Below are 25,158 nucleotides of genomic sequence, written 5' to 3'. Positions count from 1 at the left end.
AACTACTGTTGGCCTATTTAAACCCTAGTTATAACTACTGTTGACCTAGTTATAACCCAAGTTACAACTACTGTTGGCCTAGTTATAACCCAAGTTATAACTACTGTTGGCCTAGTTATAACCCTAGTTATAACTACTGTTGGCCTAGTTATAACCCTAGTTACAACTACTGTTGGCCTAGTTATAACCCAAGTTACAACTACTGTTGACCTAGTTATAACCCAAGTTATAACTACTGTTGGCCTAGTTATAACCCTAGTTATAACTACTGTTGGCCTAGTTATAACCCAAGTTATAACTACTGTTGGCCTAGTTATAACCCTAGTTACAACTACTGTTGGCCTAGTTATAACCCTAGTTACAACTACTGTTGGCCTAGTTATAACCCAAGTTATAACTACTGTTGGCCTAGTTATAACCCTAGTTACAACTACTGTTGGCCTAGTTATAACCCTAGTTACAANTTTTCAATTGAACGATAATATGTATAGGTTTTCGACCGTGATATAAGATGAGCAAGACAAGACGAACCTTTAAATTATAAGAAGGTGTTTGATTGTGAGTTAAAATAAGCACTAAAACAAGAAGCATGGGTTTGATTATGAGAAGCCTAAATTAATAGAAAGTCTTTGATTGTGAGAAAAAAAAACACTTAAACAACAGCATGTCTTTGATTATGAGAGCACCTAAATAATAAGCAGAACTTTGATTGTGAGATAAAATAAGCACTTAAATAAGCTGTACTTTGATTACGAGATTAAAGAGCAATACTTGCATGAAGCACCTTAGTCTCTGAGGCTTCATAGTCCACCCTGCGGTTGAGGGAGACCTGCCCGGTGATGGGACCACTAAGGACTACTAAGGACAACTATAAGGACAACTAAGGACAATTAAGGACCACTAATAACTGCATGAGGCACCTTAGTCTCTGAGGCTTCATAGTCCACCCTGCGGTTGAGAGAGACCTGCCCGGTGATGGGGGCGACGGAGAAGATGTTGTCGGGGTCCGAGTCCGGTACTTTCGCGTACCTCCTAACGGGCTGGCCTGAGATAAAATGATATATACTTTAATTAACGTATTTCCTGACCATATGATCACTTAATAGTACTAGAGTTTTGCGATTAAATGACATTTACTTCAATTTACGCATTTCCTGATCTTATGATCATTAAATAGTATTCGAGTTTGGAAATGAAATGACATTTACTTTAACTAACGTATTTCCTGATCTTATGATAACTAAATAGTATTCGAGTTTTGCGATTAAATGACATACACTTTAACTAATACATCTCCTGATCTTATGATCACTAAATAGTACTCGAGTTTTGGGACGAAATGACATATACTTTAACAAACGTATCTATTAACTTTATGATCATTAAATTGTACTCGAGTTTTGCGAGATTCATTTCCCATCTAAAGACAACCTGAGACCAGCTCTCCGGCGGTAACCGCAAAGACGAACTTGTTCGTCCTCAATATTTCCAAAACTCTCAACAATAATCTTTACCAATTTGAATAACATGATTATTTTTTAATATAATTCCCCAATTAAAGACCACCTGAGACCGGGTCTTTGGCGGTGACGGCAAAGACGGGCTTGTTCGTCCTCATTAATATTTCCCAAAAGTCTATGACAATAATAATCTTTACCAATCTGAATTACATGATTATTTGTAATATAATTTCCTAACTAAAGACCACCTGAGACGGGGTCTTTGGCAGTGACGGCAAAGACAGGCTTGTCTAAAGGCTCTTCCTCCCTGAGCTGCACCGTCAGCAGCGGGTGCGCGGGCGTCCAGGGGGCGCTGAATATCGGGTTCTTGTCGCTGAATGCTTGTATGTATACCGTCACTTCCGCTGTTGCCGGCAGACATAGTATACAAGTATAACAAGTATATAAGTATAATAAGTAGGTACATATGTATAAGTATACAAGTATAATATGAATATCGGGTTCTTGTCGCTGAACTCTTGGATGTATACCGTCACTTCCGCTGTTGCCGGGAGAAAATAAGTATATAAGTATAATAAGAATATAAGTATAATAAGTACATATGTATAAGTATACAAGTATAATATGAATATCGGGTTCTTGTTGCTGCGAACGCTTGGATGTATACCGTCACTTCCGCTGTTGACGGCAGACAATAAATATATAAGTATAATAAGTAGATATTTATAAGTATGTCAGTATAATAAGTATGTAGGTATAAAAGTATAAGCAGTATATAGGTAGATAAGTATTCAAGTATAATAAGTATATATCTACAAGTATATAAGTATTCTCTGTTCTCTATGTTCGTAACAGAAACGCTGTTTTATAAGATGTTAACCGATCGATGAACACAAGTGAGATTTAATACGTCGAGATATGTTCTTGAAACATATCTCTGTGATAAACAAAAAGCTCATTTTAAGAATATTTCAATAGTTAATTAAATGAACAGTTAAACACTTTGACAGACGAAGCCGTAGGCGATAAAAGTTGTCTTGAACACGTTCCTTTAATTAATATCAATTATTATGTATAGAATTGAAGCAAGTCGGCATCCCGGTTCGAATAAGTCAAAGGAGTAAAAGTACGGGAATTGGAAATGCTCAAAAGAAATAGATAATTTAAATAAAAGTGAAGTTATCATGAAATAAACAAGACAGGTCATCTAGTGTGAATGTGTATTCATACATACGTGCTACAAAGTAGCGCTTTTATATAGCATTAACTTCACAACATATTATGGATCGGGAAATACGCTACAACGTCAATATAGATGACTAATTGACTATAAATTAAACTACAGCTTGTAAAAATGCACAAGAAATTGAATCAGTGCGTAAATTAATTTAAATTTGGTTCATATCTCCAATTTTGTCCAATTATGTCAAAAATTGTCCAGAAGATATATCGAACAAAAACATATTATGGGTGAATATAATTCTAATCATGGTTGGACGGGACTGAGACAACCATGAAAAATTCGTTCATTGCGTGAAGCGTTATACTTCACCTATCGATCGTATCGAGGTTATATTCAGTGCAACTAATATACAATATTGCATGAGTATATATTACTCAACATATGACTGAACGGTACTAACTCACTCACTCAATCAGCAAACATTGTATGCCTTGTATATATAGCTATTTTATGTATTAAATACACTCACGGCAACAAATATTGAGTATTATTACTCACGCAATAACTGAACGAGACTCACTCACTTAATTACCATATATTTCATGCCATGCATATAGCTATTTTATATTATTGTATATACTCACGGCGACCAATACCGAGTATTATCACTCCCGCAATAACCAAACTAAATCATAAAACTCATGATAATTATATAGTACAATATATAAAATCTATTTGTATATTTTGTATATACTCACTACAACCAAAATTGAGTACTATTATTACTCACGCAGTAACTAAACTAAATCATTTTATATTACACTATATATAATATATAAAATTTATTTTTATATATCGTATATACTCACGAAAACCAATATTGCGTATCATTACTCACACAATAACTAACTCACAAAACTCATGATGATTATATAGGTACCTATAACAATATGTAAAATTTATTTTATATATTCTATATACCCATGGCAACCAATATTGAGTATTATCACTCACCCAATAATTTTCACTCACAAAACTCACAATGAACTATAGCCTCACCGGACGCAGTCTGGTTGGGTGCGACGTCCGTAGCGTTTACGTCCGTAGCGTTAACGTTTGTTAACGTAGCGTTAACGTCCGTGACGGTCACCGTGAGGATGAGTACGGCTGCAGCGCTGTTTCGTCCCGCACGTCGTAACGCAGCTCAGCGTCATCGTCAGGGTCCCTGGCGCTCACCGTCAGCACCGGCGACCCCAGCGGCAGGCGCTCGCTGACGTGCGCCGTGTACGAGGGCTGTGGCATCAAGACTGACGTCAGCTTCAAACTGATGAACCGTCAAGACTGGCGTCAGCTCAAGACTGATGACCATAGCTTGGATGGCATCAAGACTGACGTCAGCTTCAGACTGATGACCCATCAAGACTGGATGGCATCAAGACTAGCGTCAGCTTAAGACTGATGACTCATCAAGACTGGCGTCAGTCTAAGACTGAAGACCATAGCTTGGATGGCATCAAGACTGGCGTCAGCTTAAGACGTCAGTCTTAAGACTGGCGTCAGCTTAAGACTGATGACCCATAAGACTGGCGTCAGCTTAAGACTGAAGACCATAGCTTGGATGGCATCAAGACTGGCGTCAGCTTAAGACGTCAGTCTTAAGACTGACGTCAGCTTAAGAATCCTGTCCCATCAAGACTGACGTCAGCTTAAGACTGATGACTCATCAAAAAAAGACTGGCGTCAGCTTAAGACTGAAGACTGGCGTCAGATTAAGACTGAAGACCATAGCTTGGATGGCATCAAGACTGGCGTCAGCTTAAGACGTCAGTCTTAAGACTGGCGTCAGCTTAAGACTCCTGTCCCATCAAGACTGGCGTCAGCTTAAGACTGATGACCATAGCTTGGATGGCATCAAGACTGGCGTCAGCTTAAGACTGAGGGTCATAGCTTGGATGGCATCAAGACTGACGTCAGCTTAAAACTCCTGTCCCATCAAGACTGGCGTCAGCTTAAGACTGATGACCATAGCTTGGATGACATCAAGACTGGCCCTGGCGTCAGCTTAAGACTGATGACATAGCTTGGATGGCATCAAGACTGACGTCAGCTTAAGTCAAATTATAATTGAAGAAAGTCAACTCTGAAGAAAGTCAACTACAGAGAAAGTCAATTCGGAACTTTGAACCCAACTTGCACAGCGTCGAGCGATTTTAACGCTGAATGAAGAACTTTTGATCACTTAAGTCAACCGTGAATAGCGTATATAGGAGGTTTAAATTGAAATATATTAATGAAATATTAACGCAGGTTTGAATTACATGAGAAAGAACGTTGCTTATAGGAATTCATTATAGTGTTTAATTAATTGAAGAAATGGTACGAGAAATTAGATTCTGGAAATTAAATAGCCCGGGAAATTAGAGCACAATTCATTAAATAAAATAGCCGTAATACAGACAACGAAATAAAGTTTATAATAAAGTCAAATTGAACCGCTTGGTTTAAAAAAATTTCAAACGAAATACAGCGCAGAAACCAAGAAAAACTTGCAAAAAATCGTAGCAACATTAGAGTCAAATTAAGGAACATAATGTTACGTTGCTATGAAGATTAGCAAATTTTTGTTAAAAAAATAATTTTAACAACTTCAACATCAGCACAATTATGTAGTACTATGCTTTTTCCGAATACAAGCGCGGAAAAAAATGTGTACTGTGCCCATACTTTAGGTACACTGCACATTCACGCACAATCAATGCATAGCTACATTTTATGAGAATCAGGAAGGAAAATTTTTCAGGAAAATTTTGCAAAACTCAAGACGTACTTGATTTATGAGAATCAGAAAGGAAACTTATTCTACAAAATTTTGGGATACTTGAGACGTACTTGATTTATGAGAAGCAGGAAGGAAACTTCGTCTACAAAATATAGGAAAACTTAAGACGTACTTGAACAAATGCAGGAGGTTTGTTATTGACGTCGAGAACGTCGACGGTGAGCGTGACCGTGGCGGTCTGGGGGACATCTTCACCCCGGTCTACTGCCAGCACCTCGATCTGAGCGTGCGAATAAATTAACAAATTATTCAAATGTAATGCAATGAATGGAACAACTGAAATAGATAGATGAAACAACTGAAATAAATGAATGGAAGAACTGTAATTCAATGAATGGAACAACTGCAATAAATTAATGGGACAAGTGAAATAAATGAGTGGAACAACTGATATAGATGAATGGAAAAAATGTAATTCAATGATTGGAACAAATGAAATAAATTAATGGGACAACTGAAATAAATGAATGGAACAACTGAGATTCAATGAATGGATCAACTGAAATAAATGAATGGAACAACTGTATTTCAATGAACGGAAGAAATGAAATAAATGAATGAATTGACACTGGTAATGCCTGGTATAAATTGGCCCTGTTAATGGCTGGGAATAGTTGACACTAGTAATGCCTGGTAATAATTGATCCAGGTAATGTCAGGTAACGGCTATAGATCACCAGGCCCTGGTAATGCCTGGTAATGGCTATAGATTACTAGGTACTGGTCGGTCTGGTAATGGCTATTGAATACCTGGTACTGGTAATGCCTGGTAACGGCTATAGATCACCAGGTACTGGTAATGCCAGGTAACGGCTATAGATCACCAGGTACTGGTAATGCCTGGTAACGGCTATAGATCACCAGGTACTGGTAATGCCAGGTAACGGCTATATATCACCAGGTACTGGTAATGCCAGGTAACGGCTATATATCACCAGGTACTGGTCGGTCTGGTCGCGGTCGAGGTGGGCGAGGGGGGCGAGCTTCACGTCGCCTGTGGCGGCGTCGATGACGAACGTGTCGCCTGCTCCTCGCCCCAGCCTGTACAGGCTGATGTCGCCTGCACTAGCGTCGCCGTCTGGGTCCATCGCCTGCACCGTCTCCACCAGAGACCCTATAACATCAGGGATATTCATCAAGATGGTGTGTTGAGGGAATTCATCAAGATGGTAAGCATTATAATGATATTGAAATAATGTATGAAATTATTGAATTTTATATTATATGTGAAATTATTGAAATTGAAATTATGTATGAAATTATCAAATTGAAATTATGTATGAAATTATTGAAATTGAAATTATTTATGAAATTATTGAAATTGAAATTATGTATGAATTATGTACGAGGATTATTTTGTACAATGAATATTTACAGTATTCACAGCACACATTTCAAAGTTAGTTTAGCGCGATGCTATTCTTACCATATAGTAGATTCGTGGGTAAATTTATAATTGTCTGCATCGCCTTAGTGAAATATTTTCATTATTCATGATCATCGAAATAAAGACAATTCACATGCGATCAGCTAATCTGATTTGGCAAAACTGAGTTATAGTTTGCAAATTTGCATCTCGAAGTTTGAAAAGTGTTAGAAATTGATTGAACACTTTTATTCCACGGTTAAACATTCAAGCAGTTCATACTTCTGCAGTTTATGACCTTATGGGCCTCTTCTTATGAGCCTTGTTTGTGACCTTATTCATATGTCATAACTCATACATAATGACCTCATTCAGTACTCATAAATGGTCATATAATAACCTTTATTATTCAAAACCCACAATGAGGTCATAATGACCTTATATTCACTACTCATTACATGGTCATAATAACCTTATTTCTAATCCACAATGAGGTCATAATGACCTTATATTCACTACTCATTACATGGTCATTATAACCTTATTTCTAATCCACAATGAGGTCATAATGACCTTATTCAGATCTCATAATAAGGTCATAGAAACATTATTCAGTATTCATAATAAGGTTATAACAACATTATTAGATATTCACAATAAGGTCATAACAACATCATTACTCATGCTATAATAACAAGACCACAATATATAACCTGGCTGGGCCGTCTCGTATATCCTTGCCGTGTAGGACTTCTGTAGGAACCTGGGCGCCTTGTTCGTCTGGCGCCCAACTTTGATCAGGACGCGTACGTCCGTGAACCGAGGCGGAGTCCCTGCGACAAACATATTCAATATTTTTTATGTGCCTCGATGTGTTTAGAACATTTGTTCTGAATGACAAATATATTTATTGCATGAAGTACTTTTTCTGAAATTCGTTCGGTTTGTGCTTTTTTCTGAAGTTCGTTCTTTTTGTGCTGAAGTTCATGAAAATTTTTTCTGAAGTTCGGTTTAATTATTGATGTTCGCTCAGTCTCGGATATAATGCATGTAATATAAAGATTTACTCTCAGATGTAATGAGACGATTTACTCTCAATTGATAGAGTAATAGTAGCACTCTTATATTAGTGCCTGTTCTTCAGCACTGACTTTAGTTTACACTATGACTGTCCCTGCATATACAAGTAGTTATATAGCGCACCATTGTAACTAGAGTGTTTCGTGACTGTAGCAGGATAGTAATGAGTAATTAATATAATACAATAATAATATAATGAGCTAGTAATACGAGTAATTAATATAATGTAAATATCGAATGAGAACACAGTGTAACTATGAAGTTAATATAAAGGATAGTACGATGTTAGAGCAGTAGCCGTCGGAGTGTAGTTTTAAGCTAACGAAAGGTATAGCTAGTAGCAGGGGGTGTACTTATAACTATATACTGTTGTTCGCCTCTACACATGAGCTTATATATAGGGTGACGGTATTGAATATTAGTTTATGGCTGCCAGTCTCACCTGCATCAGATGCCCTCACCTGCATCAGATGCCCTCACCTGCATCAGATGCCCTCAATTGCATCAGATGCCATCACCTGTATCAGATGCCCTCACCTGCATCAGATGCCCTCACCTGCATCAGATGCCCTCACTTGCATCAGATGCCATCACCTGTATCAGATGCCCTCACCTGCATCAGATGCCCTCACAGTGATGGAGTATGATGATGATGGAGTATCAAGATACGTCAGCGGTCGTCGCACGGTCACTTCACCAGTGTCAGGATCAATCTTGAAGACCTGGTAAAAAAGGATGAAGGATTTTGGATAAAAGATACTAGGGATGAAGGATTTTGGATAAAAGATACTAGAGATGAAGGATTTTGGATAAAAGATACTAGAGATGAAGGATGTTGAGATTTGAAGGAAAAATTTTGAATCAAATACAAGTAATGAGTAAGTACAAATTTCCTAATTTCCCCAACAACCTATATAATACTTGTATACAAGTACATGTACAACCTATACAATACTTGTGTACATGTACAGGGTGTACCAGAATTAACTGACCCTTTTAATTTGTTAATAAATAAAAAACTAAGAACGTTATGAAGTTGAAACTTGTTTTATTTAAAAGAAGAACATTTTTATGGTAATATTGTATCCTAGTTTTTAAATATAATGTCTTTTAAATGCCCACCACAATTGTTTTGATAAAATAGGGCTCTTCTCTTCGTTGCTTTCATAACCTTCATTAGTAATTCTGGCGAAAATTTTTTTTTTTTAGAAAAAATTATTTTTTTTTGAAGGACTGATTCTTGTTTTGAAATGGATCCTGTAATCATGTGAACTTCTGTTATTGACATCGTCCTGATGTAGGTTTGCAGAATTTTCGTTCTTTCTTCTTTGCTGTAGCGAATCATGATGAAAATTTAAGGCTTGATAATTAAACACAAATTTAGCAAGCTATACAGGATAATGACGTACCTATGATACAATATTACCATGAAAATGTTCTTCTTTTAAATAAAACAAGTTTCAACTTCATAACATTCTTAGTTTTTTATTTATTAACAAATTGAAAGGGTCAGTTAATTCTGGTACACCCTGTATAACCTATACATTACATATACAGGTTTAATACTCGCATACATGTATGCTGTATACTTACTTTTTGTACAGTGAAAATGCACATCTAATTTTGAATTTTTTATGGACAGTAAAATTGCAAGTCATGCTAAAAAGAGAGATATTTCATATTATAATAAATATTTTTATTTAATCACTACAAGCCTCCATCACCTGGAAGCCTAAAAAAATATCACTGATCACTGGGAGATGAAAATACGACGAATAATCAAACTAAAAGTATTTTTTTGCAAATTTAATTATGATTTCAGTCATTTACCGCATCTTTCTGCGATAATCGCGGCACGAAAAACTTAACCTGAGATTCTTGAACTTTTTCGCGAGACCAATTTTTTTTTGTCAAGAAACTTCCCGCAACCGTAATGGGGATTTTAAGGAAACTTTAGATGAGTTACATTAAATTCATATAGGAATATGAAATAGAAAATTAATTTTTAATAAAGAGATAAGATGAATATAATTTATTCATTAGTTTTACCTGATCGTCGGTGTTGCCATCTTGTATGGCATACAACACTCGGCCAGCGCCCTGCTGCTCGCCGTCAGCGTCCGTCGCCTGAGGCAGGAAGTTTAAGGTAAAATAGCTTAACTTTTATTTGTATGTTCATTTATTATTTTACTTATTCGTTCATTTTTATTTATTTTCCGTTTCATATATTCAGGAAGATTACGTTAAAGTAGCTAAACTTCTTATTTCAATAATCATTTATTTTTTATTAATTGTCCGTTCATGTATATATTTTTAAAAGACGCATATTTAATTTTAAAGTATTATATTTAAAAGGCGCACGTTTAATATTAAACTATCATGTTTAAAAGACGCATATTTAATTTTAAACTATTATATTTAAAAGGCGCACGTTTAATATTAAACTATTATATTTAAAAGGCGCACATTTAGTATTAAAAACTATTGTATCAGAATGCACACATTTAATACTAAACGTGTTCTGTTCAAAAGGCGCGCGGATTATATTAAACTACTATAATTTAAAAGCTCATATTCAATATTAATAAAATAATGTTTACTAAACTCACAAAAAGAAATATGACATCTAACACAATTCTCGATACCACACCTCAACTATGAGCGGAGTAGCGAACATGATCGCTTCTAAGTACAAATTATTGTAATACACTATTATATATTCAACCTATATATTCAATAAGCTCACAAATATACAATGGAAAAATTTCGCCACGAAGAACATAATTGTTGATGCCTCACCTCAACCATGAGCGGAGTAGCGAACACGATCGATTTTCGAACTAAGTACACATCATTCTAATACACTATTATATATTTAAGCAATATATTTAATAAGCTTACATATATACAAAGGATAAATTTAGCCACGAAGAACATAATTCCTAATGCCTCACCTCAACCATGAGCGGAGTAGCGAATTCCGATCGTTTTTAAGTACACTTTATTCTAATACACTTTTATATATTTAACCAATATATTTAATAAGCTTACATATATAAATGTAAATAATTTCGCCACGAAGAACATAATTCTTAATGCCTGACCTCAACCATGAGCGGAGTAGCGAACACGATCTTTTTTCGAACTAAGTACACGTTATTGTAATACATTATTATAGATTTAACAATATATTCAATAAGCTCGCAAATATACAATGGAGAAATTTCACCATGAAGAACAATTCTCGATGCCTCACCTCAACCATGAGCGGAGGAACGAACTCCGTAGCTCCCTCGTCAACAGTTCGTCGGAAGACGAGCTGTGAGAACATCGGTGAGTTATCGTTCTCGTCGAGCACGTCAACGAAGAGGTTAACTGACGTCACACGTCCTCCGCCGTCTGTAGCGACGTACGTCAGCGAGTAGGAAGCCTGACGTTCATAGTCCAGACAAGTGTCCAGACCACCGCATGAAGACAGGAAAATTTCGCCAGTGTCGGGGTCTACGCGGAACTTTTCGCTGCCGAAACCTTTGAGCGAGTAGCTGCGTCGGGGGACAAACTCACGTTAAGATAAGATAAATAATAAGAGCTTCTATAATATAATAATATATGAGAGCTTTAATAATATTAAAATAATAAGTGATTTTATAAGTAATACAATATAAGTGTCGGCGTTGAAGAAATAGGCCCATGAAATTTTCGCTTCCGAAACCTTTGAGCGAGTAGCTGTGTGGGGGAAAACAAACTCACGTTAAGATAAGATAAATAATGAGAGCTTTTATAATATAATAATAATAATAGGAGCTTTAACAAGTAATAAGAACTTTTCGCTGCCGAAACCTCTGCGAGTAGCTGTGTCGGGGCAAACAAGCTCACGTGTAGCTAAACTAGATAATAAGAGCTAAGGGAATGAATAGGTAATAGAGAATAAGAATTAAGATTGATTTAGTCTTAAAGTAGGTAATTGGGATAAAATGGCAGTTGATACTTGTTGTAGATTGGCAGTTGGGATAATATGGCACAGACCTGAGCTGAGCGAAGTCACCAGAGTCAGCGTCCTTAGCGGTGATCTGCCCAATGGATGTGCCAGGCTTGGCAGACTCGCTCACCGACGATCTGTGTGCAAATAATACTTAATAAATAAACAATATTTATTAATAAATAAGTAATACTTATTAATAAATTACTTGATAATACTTAATAAATAAATAATACTTATTAATAAATAAATAATACTTAATTTAAATTAGCAGCGTAACTACACTCTGAAAAATGAATGAGTCAAACACTTCGATTAAGCTTAATTGCGATCATAGTAGCACTGTTAACTGCATCACTACAACTTTAATTTGTGTGAATAACTACGAATTATACGCGTCACGCTTCGTTGAATATCAATTTTCTCATGAAGCTCACGATTTCTCACCTGTAAGACTGAGAGCCTCACCTGTAAGACTGAGAGCCTCACCTGTAAGACTGAGAGCCTCACCTGTAAGACTGAGAGTCTCACCTGTAAGACTGAGAGCCTCACCTGTAAGACTGAGAGCCTCACCTATAAGACTGAGAGCCTCAGCTGTAAGACTGAGAGCCTCACCTGTAAGACTGAGAGCCTCACCTATAAGACTGAGAGCCTCAGCTGTAAGACTGAGAGCCTCATCTGTAAGACTGAGAGTCTCACCTGTAAGACTGAGAGCCTCACCTGTAAGACTGAGAACCTCACCTGTAAGACTGAGAGCTTCACCTGTAAGACTGAGAACCTCATCTGTAAGACTGAGAGCCTCACCTGTAAGACTGAGAACCTCACCTGTAAGACTGAGAGCCTCACCTGTAAGACTGAGAGCCTCACCTGTAAGACTGAGAGCCTCACCTGTAAGACTGAGAGCCTCACCTGTATACTTTAAGTATGACGGGTGACCGTCCCACAACAGTCTGGGGGGACACACTAAAGACACCCGCGCTGCCGCTGGGGAACACGTCTTCCAAACTTAAGTCGAACTTAGCGTTCTCACCCAAGTCCCCATCCGCTACTGTGAGGTCAAGTCCCGACAGCGGGGTACCGTTCGCTGGAGGGGGCAGTGAAAAATAATATATATTATATGTAATATATATATCTCACCAATATATATATATATGGGTGAGAACTTAGCGTTCTCACCCAAGTCCCCATCCGCTACTGTGAGGTCAAGTCCCGACAGCGGGGTACCGTTCGCTGGAGGGGGCAGCGGAAAATATTGTATATTATATATTATATATATAATAAATATATATGTGTGTGAGAACTTAGCGTTCTCACCCAAGTCCCCATCCGCTACTGTGAGGTCAAGTCCAGACAGCGGAGTGCGGTTCGCTGGAGAGAGTAGCGAAAAAGGTTATAGATTATACTGCAGAGAATAATTACTGTAAATGCTTTAATAGCAATTAGTAAGGCGTCTGTAAAATAAATAGTTATATAGTTAATCTTGGTGCAGTTCGCTGGACAAAGCAGCGAAAAAGATTATACAAATTCAACTGCAGACAATAATTGATGCATGATAATGCATTCATAGCAATTATTAATGCGGCTGTAAAATAAATATTCCGTTCGCTGGAGGGAGTAGCGAAAAATATTATATATTTAACTGCAGAGAATAATTGATGATAATGCATTCATAGCAATTATTAATGCGGCTGTAAAATAAATATTTATATAATTAATCTTTGATAATTATTGTGAATAATGGATATTATAATATTATATTATTAACCGTAATAATATTTCCACCTGTAATCACTGTTATGTCAATTTGTTAACTGCTTACATAATGAAAAAATTATTTCCAGTCGTAAAACAGACCTCAAATTTGTTTGTTCTTATCTCTGAATCTAAACGAATTTCTTCATATCTCAAAAAAAAGCACCGAGACATAAATATTTCAGATTTCAAGGTCGAAATTCTCGTAAAAGCAAAAACCAATCAAGAAAACTAATGGTCTGGCCGCACTTAGAAGAATTATGAAAGTAATTGAGCAGCAAGTCTCATAGCAACAAGTTAAGAAAGAGATATAAAAAGTCCATGAAATATAAAATACATGAAATGCATTTTGCCTCATCGGCAAGATCTGTGAGAGCGTCAAGCCATTTACATAAAAATTAATGACTTTTTTCGTAAATTTAAAGAAAGGCAAAACTCACAAAATGAAATTTTTTAAGTGACTCGAGTACCTTGATGCGATTTCATTTACATGAAAGAAACTTTTGAAGTCTTATAGGTCTAACAACGATGAAAAAAGTCCCGCGACGGGCAAAAAAGATTATATTTTATTATCAATGAATTCAAGAACGCGCGATTACGCCAATTACGCCAATAACCAATAAATAACAATTAAGTAATTAATACCGCTTGATTACGCCAATAACTAATAAATAATAAGTAACTAAATAATAACGCAAGTGACTCCAATAACCAATAAATAACAATTAAGCAAATAATAACGCTTGATTACGCCAATAACCAATAATTAACAAGTAAGTAAATAATAAAGCAAGTAAATAACAACTAAATATAGTACACGTCTCACCCAGATCTTCCCCCACGCTGACGTGCACCTGGTCAGCGCTGAAGACAGGCAGCTCGTCGTTAGCGTCCGTGACGACGATCGTCACCGCGGCCGTCGCCACGTCGCTCTCTGACCCCCCGACCTCCTCAGCCTTGAGAAATATTCTTATACATTTGTAATTATATAGAATATTTAGGTTAAACGAGCCTAGAGAAATATTGTTACAAATCTGTAATTATGTAGGATATTTACGTTAAACGTGCCTAGATAAATATTGGGATCAACTTCCCCCCCCCCCCGAATAGATAAATATTGTTATACATTTGTAATTAAATAGAATATTTACGTTAAACGAGCCTAGAGAACGAGAAATATTGCTACAAATTTATAAGTATGTAGAATATTTACGTTAAACGAACGATTCATGAGCATAAAGATCAATAAATTACTTGGTTAAGGTTATGTATGATATTCAATTTAACCGCCGACCTCCTCTGTCTGTCTGCCTATAGAACGAGAAATATTGTAAATTTGTAATTATGTAGAATATTTACGATATGAGAAATATTGTTACGAATTTATAATTATATGGTATATTTACGTTATACGAGCTTATACAATAAGAAATATTGTTACAAATTTATAGTTATGTAGAATATTTACGTTAAACGAACGATTCGCGAGCTTAAAGATCGAAAAATAACATTTCAAGGTTGAGATTATGTGGAATATTCAATTTGACAAATTGAATTAAATTTATAAATTTGACACAAATTTATAATCATGTAGAATATATATACATAGTATTATTTACATTAAACGAACGATTCATGGGCATATAGATAAAAAAAATAACCTTTCCACGCGTTTATCAATAAGAATTATTAATGTGATAGTCGAACTTCTGTGCCTGCAGTACATTTAATAACATTTAAAGGTCAAGATTATGTAGAATATTCAAGTTAACTGCCAATCTCCAGTGATTAAACAATAAAAAATAACACTTTAACGTCTTTATTAATAAGAATATTTAGTGTACTCGCGGAATCATTGTTATATAAACTGTATTCTCTTTGATGAACACTGTTATCAATATGACTAAACTGAAATATTTTAATTTACACTTTGATTAAAACTATAAACATTTTAATTTGAATTGTAATAGTCTATATTTACTATTTGATTCAAATTGCAATCATTTTCATTTAAACTGTATTCAGTTTGATTAATACTGCAATCTGTTTGGTTTAAACTATAATACGGTACTATTTGATTTTTAACTTTAATTTATACTGCAATCATTCTGATCTTACATTTAATTTAAACTTTTCACATAGAATTAAACCGAATTCACTTTGATTTTACGTTTGATTTAACTTACTGATTTAGAAGCAAACTGTATTCACTTCAATTTTACATGTAATTTAATCTATTGACTTTTAAGAAAACTATAATCACTTAAATTCTACATGTTTTAAACTATTGACTTGAAAATGAACTATAATCACTTCATTTTTACATGTTATTTATACTATCGACTTTAAAATAAAATATAATCAATTCAATTCTACATGTTATTTAAACTTACTGTCTTAAAATGAAACTATCAAATGCCATGTTATTTAAACTATCGACTTTAAAATAAACCATTATCACTTCATTTGTACATGTTATTTAAGCAATTAACTTTGAAATAACCATAATCACTTCAATTTTACACGTTATTTAAGCAATTAACTTTGAAATAAACCATAATCACTTCAATTTTTCACGTTTTTTTATTTAAGCAATCAACTTTAAAATTAACCATAATCACTTCAATTCTACATATTATTCAAACTACTGATATATAATGCAGAATCAAACTATCAAATACCATAAACTATCGAATGTCATGTTATTTAAGCAATTAACTCTAAAATGAACCATAATCACCCTAATTGAGATCAGTGATCGATTAAATAATCACCTTAATTGAGATAAGTGATTGATTAATAAATCACCTTAATAGAGAAGGAGTATATCCCCCCGTTGTTCATGACGTCAGGATCCTCTCTGTCGAGCAGGACGTTGGAGGTGACGATGACAGCGTTGGTGACGCCCTCGTCGTCCTCGTGCACGTCCTGCAGGACGAAGTATCCCTTCACGTCGCCCTCCAGGGACAGCGACACAGGACGAGGTGTTCCTTCGTCAGCATCACGCACGCGTACACGCAGCACGCGCGTACCTTGCACCAGCTCACGTGACTGACGTGTAGAAAATTATTACAAACTTAATTGAAATAAATAAATTAAATAAATGACTGACGTGTTGAAACTTAATAGAAATAAATAAAAATGAAATTAGTGACTGAAGTGTAGAAAATTATTACAAATTTAATTGAAATAAATTAATTAGATTAATGACTGACGTGTTGAAACTTAATATAGAAATAAATAAATTAAATTAAATTAGTGACTGAAGTGTAGAGACATTTTAGAAATTTAATTTAAATAAATAAATTAAATAAATGACTGACGTGTTGAAACTTAATAGAAATAACTAAAATAAATTAAAATTAAATTAGTGACTGAAGTGTAGAGATATATTAGAAACTTAATTGAAATAAATAATTTAAACAAATGACTGACGTGTTGAAACTTAATATAGAAATAAATAAATTACATTAAAATTAGATTAGTGACTGAAGTGTGGAAACATGTTAGAAACTTAATTGAAATAAATAAATTAAATTATCGACTGAAGTGTAGAAACATATCAGAAAATTAATTAAAATAATTAAATTATATTTAATAAATAATTGCCTGAAGTGTAGAGACATATTAGAAAATTAATTAAAGTAAATTAAATAAATTAATGACTGAAGTGTAGAAACATATTAGAAACATAATCAAAATAAATAAATTAAAACAAATAAATTAATCTAATATTTATTTCTAACTTAATATTTTAAAAATATTAGAAATTTAAAATGTCATTTGTAATTAAAGAAAATACATCGCTTTTAAATTTTTATTGAATTTGCGATTAAAGCAATCGAGAGACGTTAATACATGGATACTAGTGATTATCCTTCACTATTATTGAGAAACACATCATAAAATAAACACAAATATAAATATTAACCATAACATAAAATTATATAAAACAAAGCATTATAAATGATCACTGTTAAATATCATCCTAAACACTACTCATCTGCTGACGAAGAATCAGCTGACAAATTTATCCTTCACTATTATTGAAAAACATATCATAAAATAAACACACATATGAATAAATATAATTATAACTTATAATTATAAATAACAAAGCGCTATAAATGATCACGGTTAAACATCATACTAAACACTAATCATCTGCTGACGAAGATGACGAAGAAGAACACATATATGAATAAATATAATTATGACTTATAATTATGAACATGACAAAGCATTTTAAACGATCACGATTAAACATCATCATAAACACTAATAATCTGCTGACGAAGAAGTGACGAAGATAAACACACATATGAATAAATAAAATTATAACTTATAATTATGAACATGACAAAGCATTATAAACGATCACATTTAAACATCATACTAAACACTAATGATCTGCTGACGAAGAAGTGACGAAGAAGTGACGAGGAACACTCACGCTGGCGACGCCCTCCCTGACGGTGGCGCTGTAGGGGCTGTTCAGGAACACAGGCCGCTCGTCCTGCTAATGTTTATGTTAAACGAGAGTATAGAACGCGAAATATTCCTACAAATTTATGAATATTTAGAATATTTACGTTAAACGAACGGTTCATGAGCATATAGATCAAGAATTAACATTTCAAGTTTGAGATTAAGTAGAATATTCAATTTAACCGCCGATCTCGTGTGCCTATAGACGAGAAATATTCTTACAAATTTGTAATTATATAGAATATTAACGGTAAACGAGCCTATACAACGAGAAATATTGCTACAAATCTACAATTTTATAGAATATTTGCGTTAAAAGAGCCTATGCAATGAGATATATTGTTACGAATTTATAATTATGCAGAATATTTAGGTTAAACGAGCCTATACAATGAGAAATATTGATACGAATTTATAATTACATGGAATATTAGAATCAAACTATCAAATGCCATGTTATTGAAACAATTAACAAAATAAACCATAATCACCTAAATTCTAGATGTTATTTAAGCTACTGACTTAGAATCAAACTATCAAATGCCATGTTAGTTAAACAATTAACTTTAAAATAAACCATAATCACTTCATTTTTTCACGTTATTTAAGCAATTAACTTTAAAATTAACCATAATCACTTCAATTCTACATATTATTCAAACTACTGATATATAATGCAGAATCAAACTATCAAATACCATAAACTATCAAATGCCATGTTATTTAAGCAATTAACTCTAAAATAAACCATAATCACCTTAATTCTACATGTCATTTAAATAATCAACTTCAAAATAAACCATAATCACCTTAATTGAGAAGAAATAATAAACCATAATCACCTTAATTGAGATCAGTAATTGATTAATTAATCACCTTAATTGAGATCAGTGATCGATTAATTAATCACCTTAATTGAGATCAGTGATCGATTAATTAATCACCTTAATTGAGATCAGTGATCGATTAATTAATCACCTTAACAGAGATCAGTGATCGATTAATTAATCACCTTAACAGAGATCAGTGATCGATTAATTAATCACCTTAACAGAGATCAGTGATCGATTAATTAATCACCTTAACAGAGATCAGTGATCGATTAATTAATCACCCTAATTGAGATAAGTGATTGATTAATTAATCACCTTAATTGAGATAAATGATCGATTAAATAATCACCTTAATAGAGATAACTGATTGATTAATTAATCACCTTAACAGAGAAGGAGTATATGCCCCCGTTGTTCATGACGTCAGGACTTTAAATCAAACTATAATTACTTCAATTTTACATGTTATTTAAGCAATTAAATTAAAAGCAAACTATAATCACTTCAATTTTACATGTTATTTAAGCAATTGACTTGAAAATAAACCATAATCACCTTAATAGAGAAGGAATAAATCCCGCCGTTGTTCATGACGTCAGGATCCTCCCTGTCTAGCAGGACGTTGGAGGTGACGATGACAGCGTTGGTGACACCCTCGTCGTCCTCGTGCACGTCCTGCAGGACGAAGTATCCCTTCACGTCGCCCTCCAGGGACAGCGACAGAGGACGAGGTGTTCCTTCGTCAGCATCACGCACACGTACACGTAGCACGCGCGTACCTTGTACCAGCTCACGTGACTGACGTGTTGAAAATTATTAGAAATTTAATTGAAATAAATGAATTAGATTAATGACTGACGTGTAGAAAATTATTACAAACTTAATTGAAATAAATAAATTAGATTAATGACTGACGTGTTGAAAATTATTAGAAATTTAATTGAAATAAATGAATTAGATTAATGACTGACGTGTAGAAAATTATTACAAACTTAATTGAAATAAATAAATTAGATTAATGACTGACGTGTTGAAAATTATTAGAAATTTAATTGAAATAAATGAATTAGATTAATGACTGACGTGTAGAAAATTATTACAAACTTAATTGAAATAAATAAATTAGATTAATGACTGACGTGTTGAAAATTATTACAAACTTAATTGAAATAAATAAATTAGATTAANATCGTCACCCAGCTGTTATCATCGTCACCCAGCTGTTATCATCGTCACCCAGCTGTTATCCTCGTCACCCAGCTGTTATCATCGTCAACCAGCATTTATCATCGTCACCCAGCTGTTATCATCGTCACTCAGCTGTTATCATCGTCACCCAGCTGTTATCATCGTCACCCAGCTGTTATCACCGTCACCCAGCTGGTATAATCGTCACCCAGCTGCTATCATCGTCACCCAGCTGTTATCATCGTCTGCTGTTATCATCGTCACCCAGCTGTTATCATCGTCACCCAGCTGTTATTATCGTCACCCAGTTGTTATCATCGTCACCCAGCTATTATCATCGTCACCCAGCCATTATCATCGTCACCCAGCTGTTATCATCATCACCCAGCTGTTATCATCGTCACCAGCTGTTATCGTCACCCAGCTGATATCATCGTCACCGGCAGCTGTTATCATCGTCACCCAGCTATTATCATCGTCACCCAGCTGTTATCATCGTCACCCAGCCGTTATCATCGTCACCCAGCTGTTATCATCGTCACCCAGCTGTTATCATCGTCACCCAGCTGTTATCATCGTCACCCAGCTGTTATCATCGTCACCCAGCTGTAATCATCGTCACCAGCTGATATCATCTTCACCCAGCCGATATCATCGTCACCCAGCTGTTATCATCCTCATAACTCACGGGCAGGTCGTACTGTTATCATCGTCATAACTCACGGGCAGGTCGTACTGTTATCATCGTCATAACTCACGGGCAGGTCGTACTGTTATCATCGTCACCGGCAGCTGTTATCATCGTCACCCAGCTGTCATCATCGTCACCCAGCTGTCATCATCGTCACCCAGCTGTTATCATCGTCACCCAGCTGTTATCATCACCCAGCTGTTATCATCGTCACCCAGCTGTTATTATCGTCACGCAGCTGTTATCATCGTTATAACTCACGGGCAGGTCGTACTGTTATCATCGTCACCGGCAGCTGTTATCATCGGCACCCAGCTTTTATCATCGTCACCCAGCTGTTATCATCGTCACCCAGCTGTTCTCATCGTCACCCAGCTGTTCTCATCGTCACCCAGCTGTTCTCATCGTCACCCAGCTGTTATCGTCGTCACCCAGCTGTTATCATCGTCACCCAGCTGTTTGTTACTAGGTACGTAATGTTACGCACAGCACGGTAGGTAATGGTGCTTAGTGGTTACTAGGTACGTAATGTAACGCACAGCACGGTATAGGTAATAGTGTTTGATTATTTTCTATGGGTCGTTAAGTAGGTAATGTTACGTATATACTCTGCACGATCTCGGTGGGTCATGACTTTTTATTAATTAAGTTCATACTTTGAAGACGACTAAACTCAGGTTAAATTTATTTATAGTTACATGCGCGTAATGTTATCGCATTGTGCACGAACACGTTATCTAAGAGTATCTAAGCGATAGCTGAATTAGATAGGCACGCGTTAAGTGAATAAAGAATCGGATTCAAATGATAATTTATTATTCAATTTATTATTGAACGCTTTGTGGAGCTACTACAGCAGGAAATACCTGGGCAACGTCACAGAGCACGTCTATTTGGCTGTTGGGGCCAGCGTCTAGGTCAGTGACGGTCACGTCACTGAACAACGTCGCTCCAACCGACGTCGACTCTTCCACTGTGAACTTGTACGGGCCTCCCACGAACCTGCGAGGGAACGTGGCACGAATATTCGTGTAAGAAACAAGGTTACAGGATTAACTTGTACGGGCCTCCCACGAACCTGCGAGGGAACGTGGCAACACGCTTTACACACGTACTCAGCACACTTAAAACACCTTCTCCACACGCTTTAAAAACGTTCTCAACACGCTTTAAACACGTACTCAACACGCTTTAAAAACGTTCTCAACACGCTTTAAACACGTCAGCAACACACTTTATAAACCCGTTCAAACCACCCTTTAAACACGTTCTCAACACGCTTTAAACACGTTCGCAACACGCATTTTAAACACGTTCTCAACACGCTTTAAACACATTCTCAACACGCTTTAAACACGTTCTCAACACGCTTTTAACACGTTCTCAACACGCTTTAAACACGTTACTACACGCGTGGTACTCACTCAGGTACGTTGTCGTTGACGTCTTCAACAGGAACCTGTCGTTTCAAAGGCACGATGATCGGAGCCGCTCCGCCCTCGGGCTCAACTGTACATAAAACGAAAAAACACAGGTTACCAGCGTGTCAAGTAATAGTCAAAGTAGTCAAAGTCAAAGTAGTAGTCAAAGTAGTACAAAGTCAAAGTAGTCAAAGTAGTCTGCGGACTTAGTGGCGTAGGGTTGAACAGGTCAAATTTAGCCTGTCGCCGATTCTAGACATAGCAAAATTTTTACTGTACTCACTCAGGGACGTTGTCGTTGACGTCTTCAACAGGAACCTGTCGTTTCAAAGGCACGATGATCGGAGCCGCTCCGCCCTCGGGCTCAACTGTACATAAAACGAGAGAACACGAGTTACAAGCGTGTCAAGAAGTACGGTAGTCAAAGTAGTCTGCAGTCAAAGTAGTCAAAGTCAAAGTAGTACAAAGTCAAAGTAGTCAAAGTAGTCTGCGGACTTAGTGGCGTAGTGTTGAATAGGCCAAATTTAGCCTGTCGCCGATTCTAGACATAGCAAAATTTTTACCGCCTTCGCAACTCATTGTTTCAATCTAGCTGTTCTCGACCACCGAGCCCCATCACCGGTTATGGGCAGACTGTCACGGGTTACTGGGATCGAACCCACAAGTCACTGTTACAATCATGTTACTCTAAACTGCAACCACTTGGCCACCATGCTGTTCTAGTGCAAGAAATTGTAATGTTTTCAGTAAGAATATTTTAGCTGGATAAACCAAATAGAGAGTATCAAAAGCTTATTTGCGCACCATAGTATTCAGTGATAAGTGAAATTTTGCTTGGTTTTAGAGTTAACTAAACTTCTATCAAGCACAACGCTGCGGTAATACTCTATATCTAATGTAATGCTGAGAGTACATTGCTATAGCAGATACCTTCAATACAAAGCTACAAATCTCTCTTTCAAGAATTTTTTCATCGACTAAAATACAAGCAAACAACACAATTTTTTAATACACATTGTCTCATTTTTAGGTTGGCTGACGACCGTGTGGACTTTGGAAGTGAATTATTAATGTTGAACATGTTTTGATATTAATAGAACATATTAAGTCCAGACTTCAGAAATTTGAACGAAGATTATTAATGTTAACATTTGCTGATATTGATAGAACATCGAGTCTTGAGTTCAAAAATTTGACCTCAGGACTCAATGAATTTGAACTGAGGGCTCAATTTGAACTTAATATACGCATATAATAATAATATACGTACTTTATCTCCAGAATAATAAACGCATATAATAAGGATATACGCACTTTATCTATAGAGAAAGTAATACCTACGCATAAAAATCTACGCATAAAACAAATCGCACTAATCCATGTACACAATAACATACGCAATGGTCTACCCACCAGACACGGTAATGATGGTCTACACACCAGACACGGTAATGATGGTCTACACACCAGACACGGTAATGATGGTCTTGTCTACACACCAGACACGGTAATGATGGTCTACACACCAGACACGGTAATGATGGTCTACACACCAGACACGGTAATGATGGTCTACACACCAGACACGGTAATGATGGTCTACACACCAGACACGGTAATGATGGTCTACACACCAGACACGGTAATGATGGTCTACACACCAGACACGGTAATGATGGTCTACACACCAGACACGGTAATGATGGTCTACACACCAGACACGGTAATGATGGTCTACACACCAGACACGGTAATGATGGTCTACACACCAGACACGGTAATGATGGTCTACACACCAGACACGGTAATGATGGTCTACACACCAGACACGGTAATGATGGTCTACACACCAGACACGGTAATGATGGTCTACACACCAGACACGGTAATGATGGTCTACACACCAGACACGGTAATGATGGTCTACACACCAGACACGGTAATGATGGTCTACACACCAGACACGGTAATGATGGTCTACACACCAGACACGGTAATGATGGTCTACACACCAGACACGGTAATGATGGTCTACACACCAGACACGGTAATGATGGTCTACACACCAGACACGGTAATGATGGTCTACCCACCAGACACGGTAATGATGGTCTTATCTACACACCAGACACGGTAATGATGGTCTCTATGACCCTCGTGGTCTCTCTGTCGACGGGCTTGACGAGGGTGACGTCGCCGGTGACGGGGTTGACGCTGAGCACGTCACCGGATACGCTGTACGTCACGGGCCGGTTGAACGGGTCACGGCCACGCAGCGTATACACGACCGTACCCGCCGGTGTGTCTTCTCTGTGTTAGACATACGAGTAAGACTTTGTCCATATATTGATGCATTTTTGGCATATTACGTGTTAATGATAACCCATAAATTTATCTGAGTATATCGTTAAGACCACCGTCAATGAATTCAGAAACATTAATGGGTAGATTGTCCAAATCAATGGCACATGCACTTGCTGCACGTAGCGTAGGCACGCCCTTTAGCTAGGCCAAGCTGGGTCTGGATGACCCACACAGACATAAAATGTGCATCGCTATTTGGAAAAACGTTATACTTATTTCTCTCAGTGTGGAATCGTCAAGACAACCGTCAGTGACACACGACCCACTCCCCACCCTCGAGTGAAAACAAAACATCTGGTATAAACACGGTAAAAAAATCTATTCATAATGGTTAAAACATGTAAGCATCACAGTAAAAACATGCGCCGTATACCACTTTCAAAATAATCCGTGATATGATTTTCATGAAATCATTAAATTTTTTAACGTAAAATAACTGCAGAGTATACTATCCTCGCTTAACTACTATAAAATATTATCTTAACATAGAATTGAATGTTAAGACTTCCACATA

At 36.2% G+C, this 25,158-nt stretch overlaps 1 protein-coding gene across 1 annotated transcript; it reads right to left on the bottom strand.

Annotated features, from left to right (window-relative positions):
* Positions 1-920: 920 nt before the first annotated feature.
* On the bottom strand, positions 921-24,822 carry LOC108666028 (cadherin-23; the record flags this gene model as incomplete). The annotated part of the gene is given in 22 exon segments (XM_047880935.1): positions 921-1,045; positions 1,709-1,864; positions 3,703-3,801; positions 3,804-3,936; positions 5,595-5,702; positions 6,418-6,596; positions 7,562-7,681; positions 8,542-8,650; positions 9,978-10,055; positions 11,185-11,470; positions 11,955-12,044; positions 12,796-12,991; positions 14,486-14,615; positions 16,468-16,710; positions 18,113-18,175; positions 19,536-19,778; positions 21,726-21,861; positions 22,284-22,368; positions 22,507-22,532; positions 22,564-22,648; positions 24,406-24,590; positions 24,755-24,822. Coding segments are annotated over 22 exon segments (2,943 nt in total), but the record flags the coding sequence as incomplete, so codon positions are not given.
* Between the last annotated feature and the right edge of the window lie 336 nt (positions 24,823-25,158).

The sequence above is a fragment of the Hyalella azteca genome, unplaced genomic scaffold (genome assembly GCF_000764305.2).
Source record: "Hyalella azteca isolate HAZT.00-mixed unplaced genomic scaffold, Hazt_2.0.2 contig6646, whole genome shotgun sequence".
Taxonomy (NCBI): Eukaryota; Metazoa; Arthropoda; class Malacostraca; order Amphipoda; family Hyalellidae; genus Hyalella; species Hyalella azteca.
Note: the sequence above shows the minus strand (reverse complement) of the source record. Positions and strands in the feature narration are given on the sequence as shown.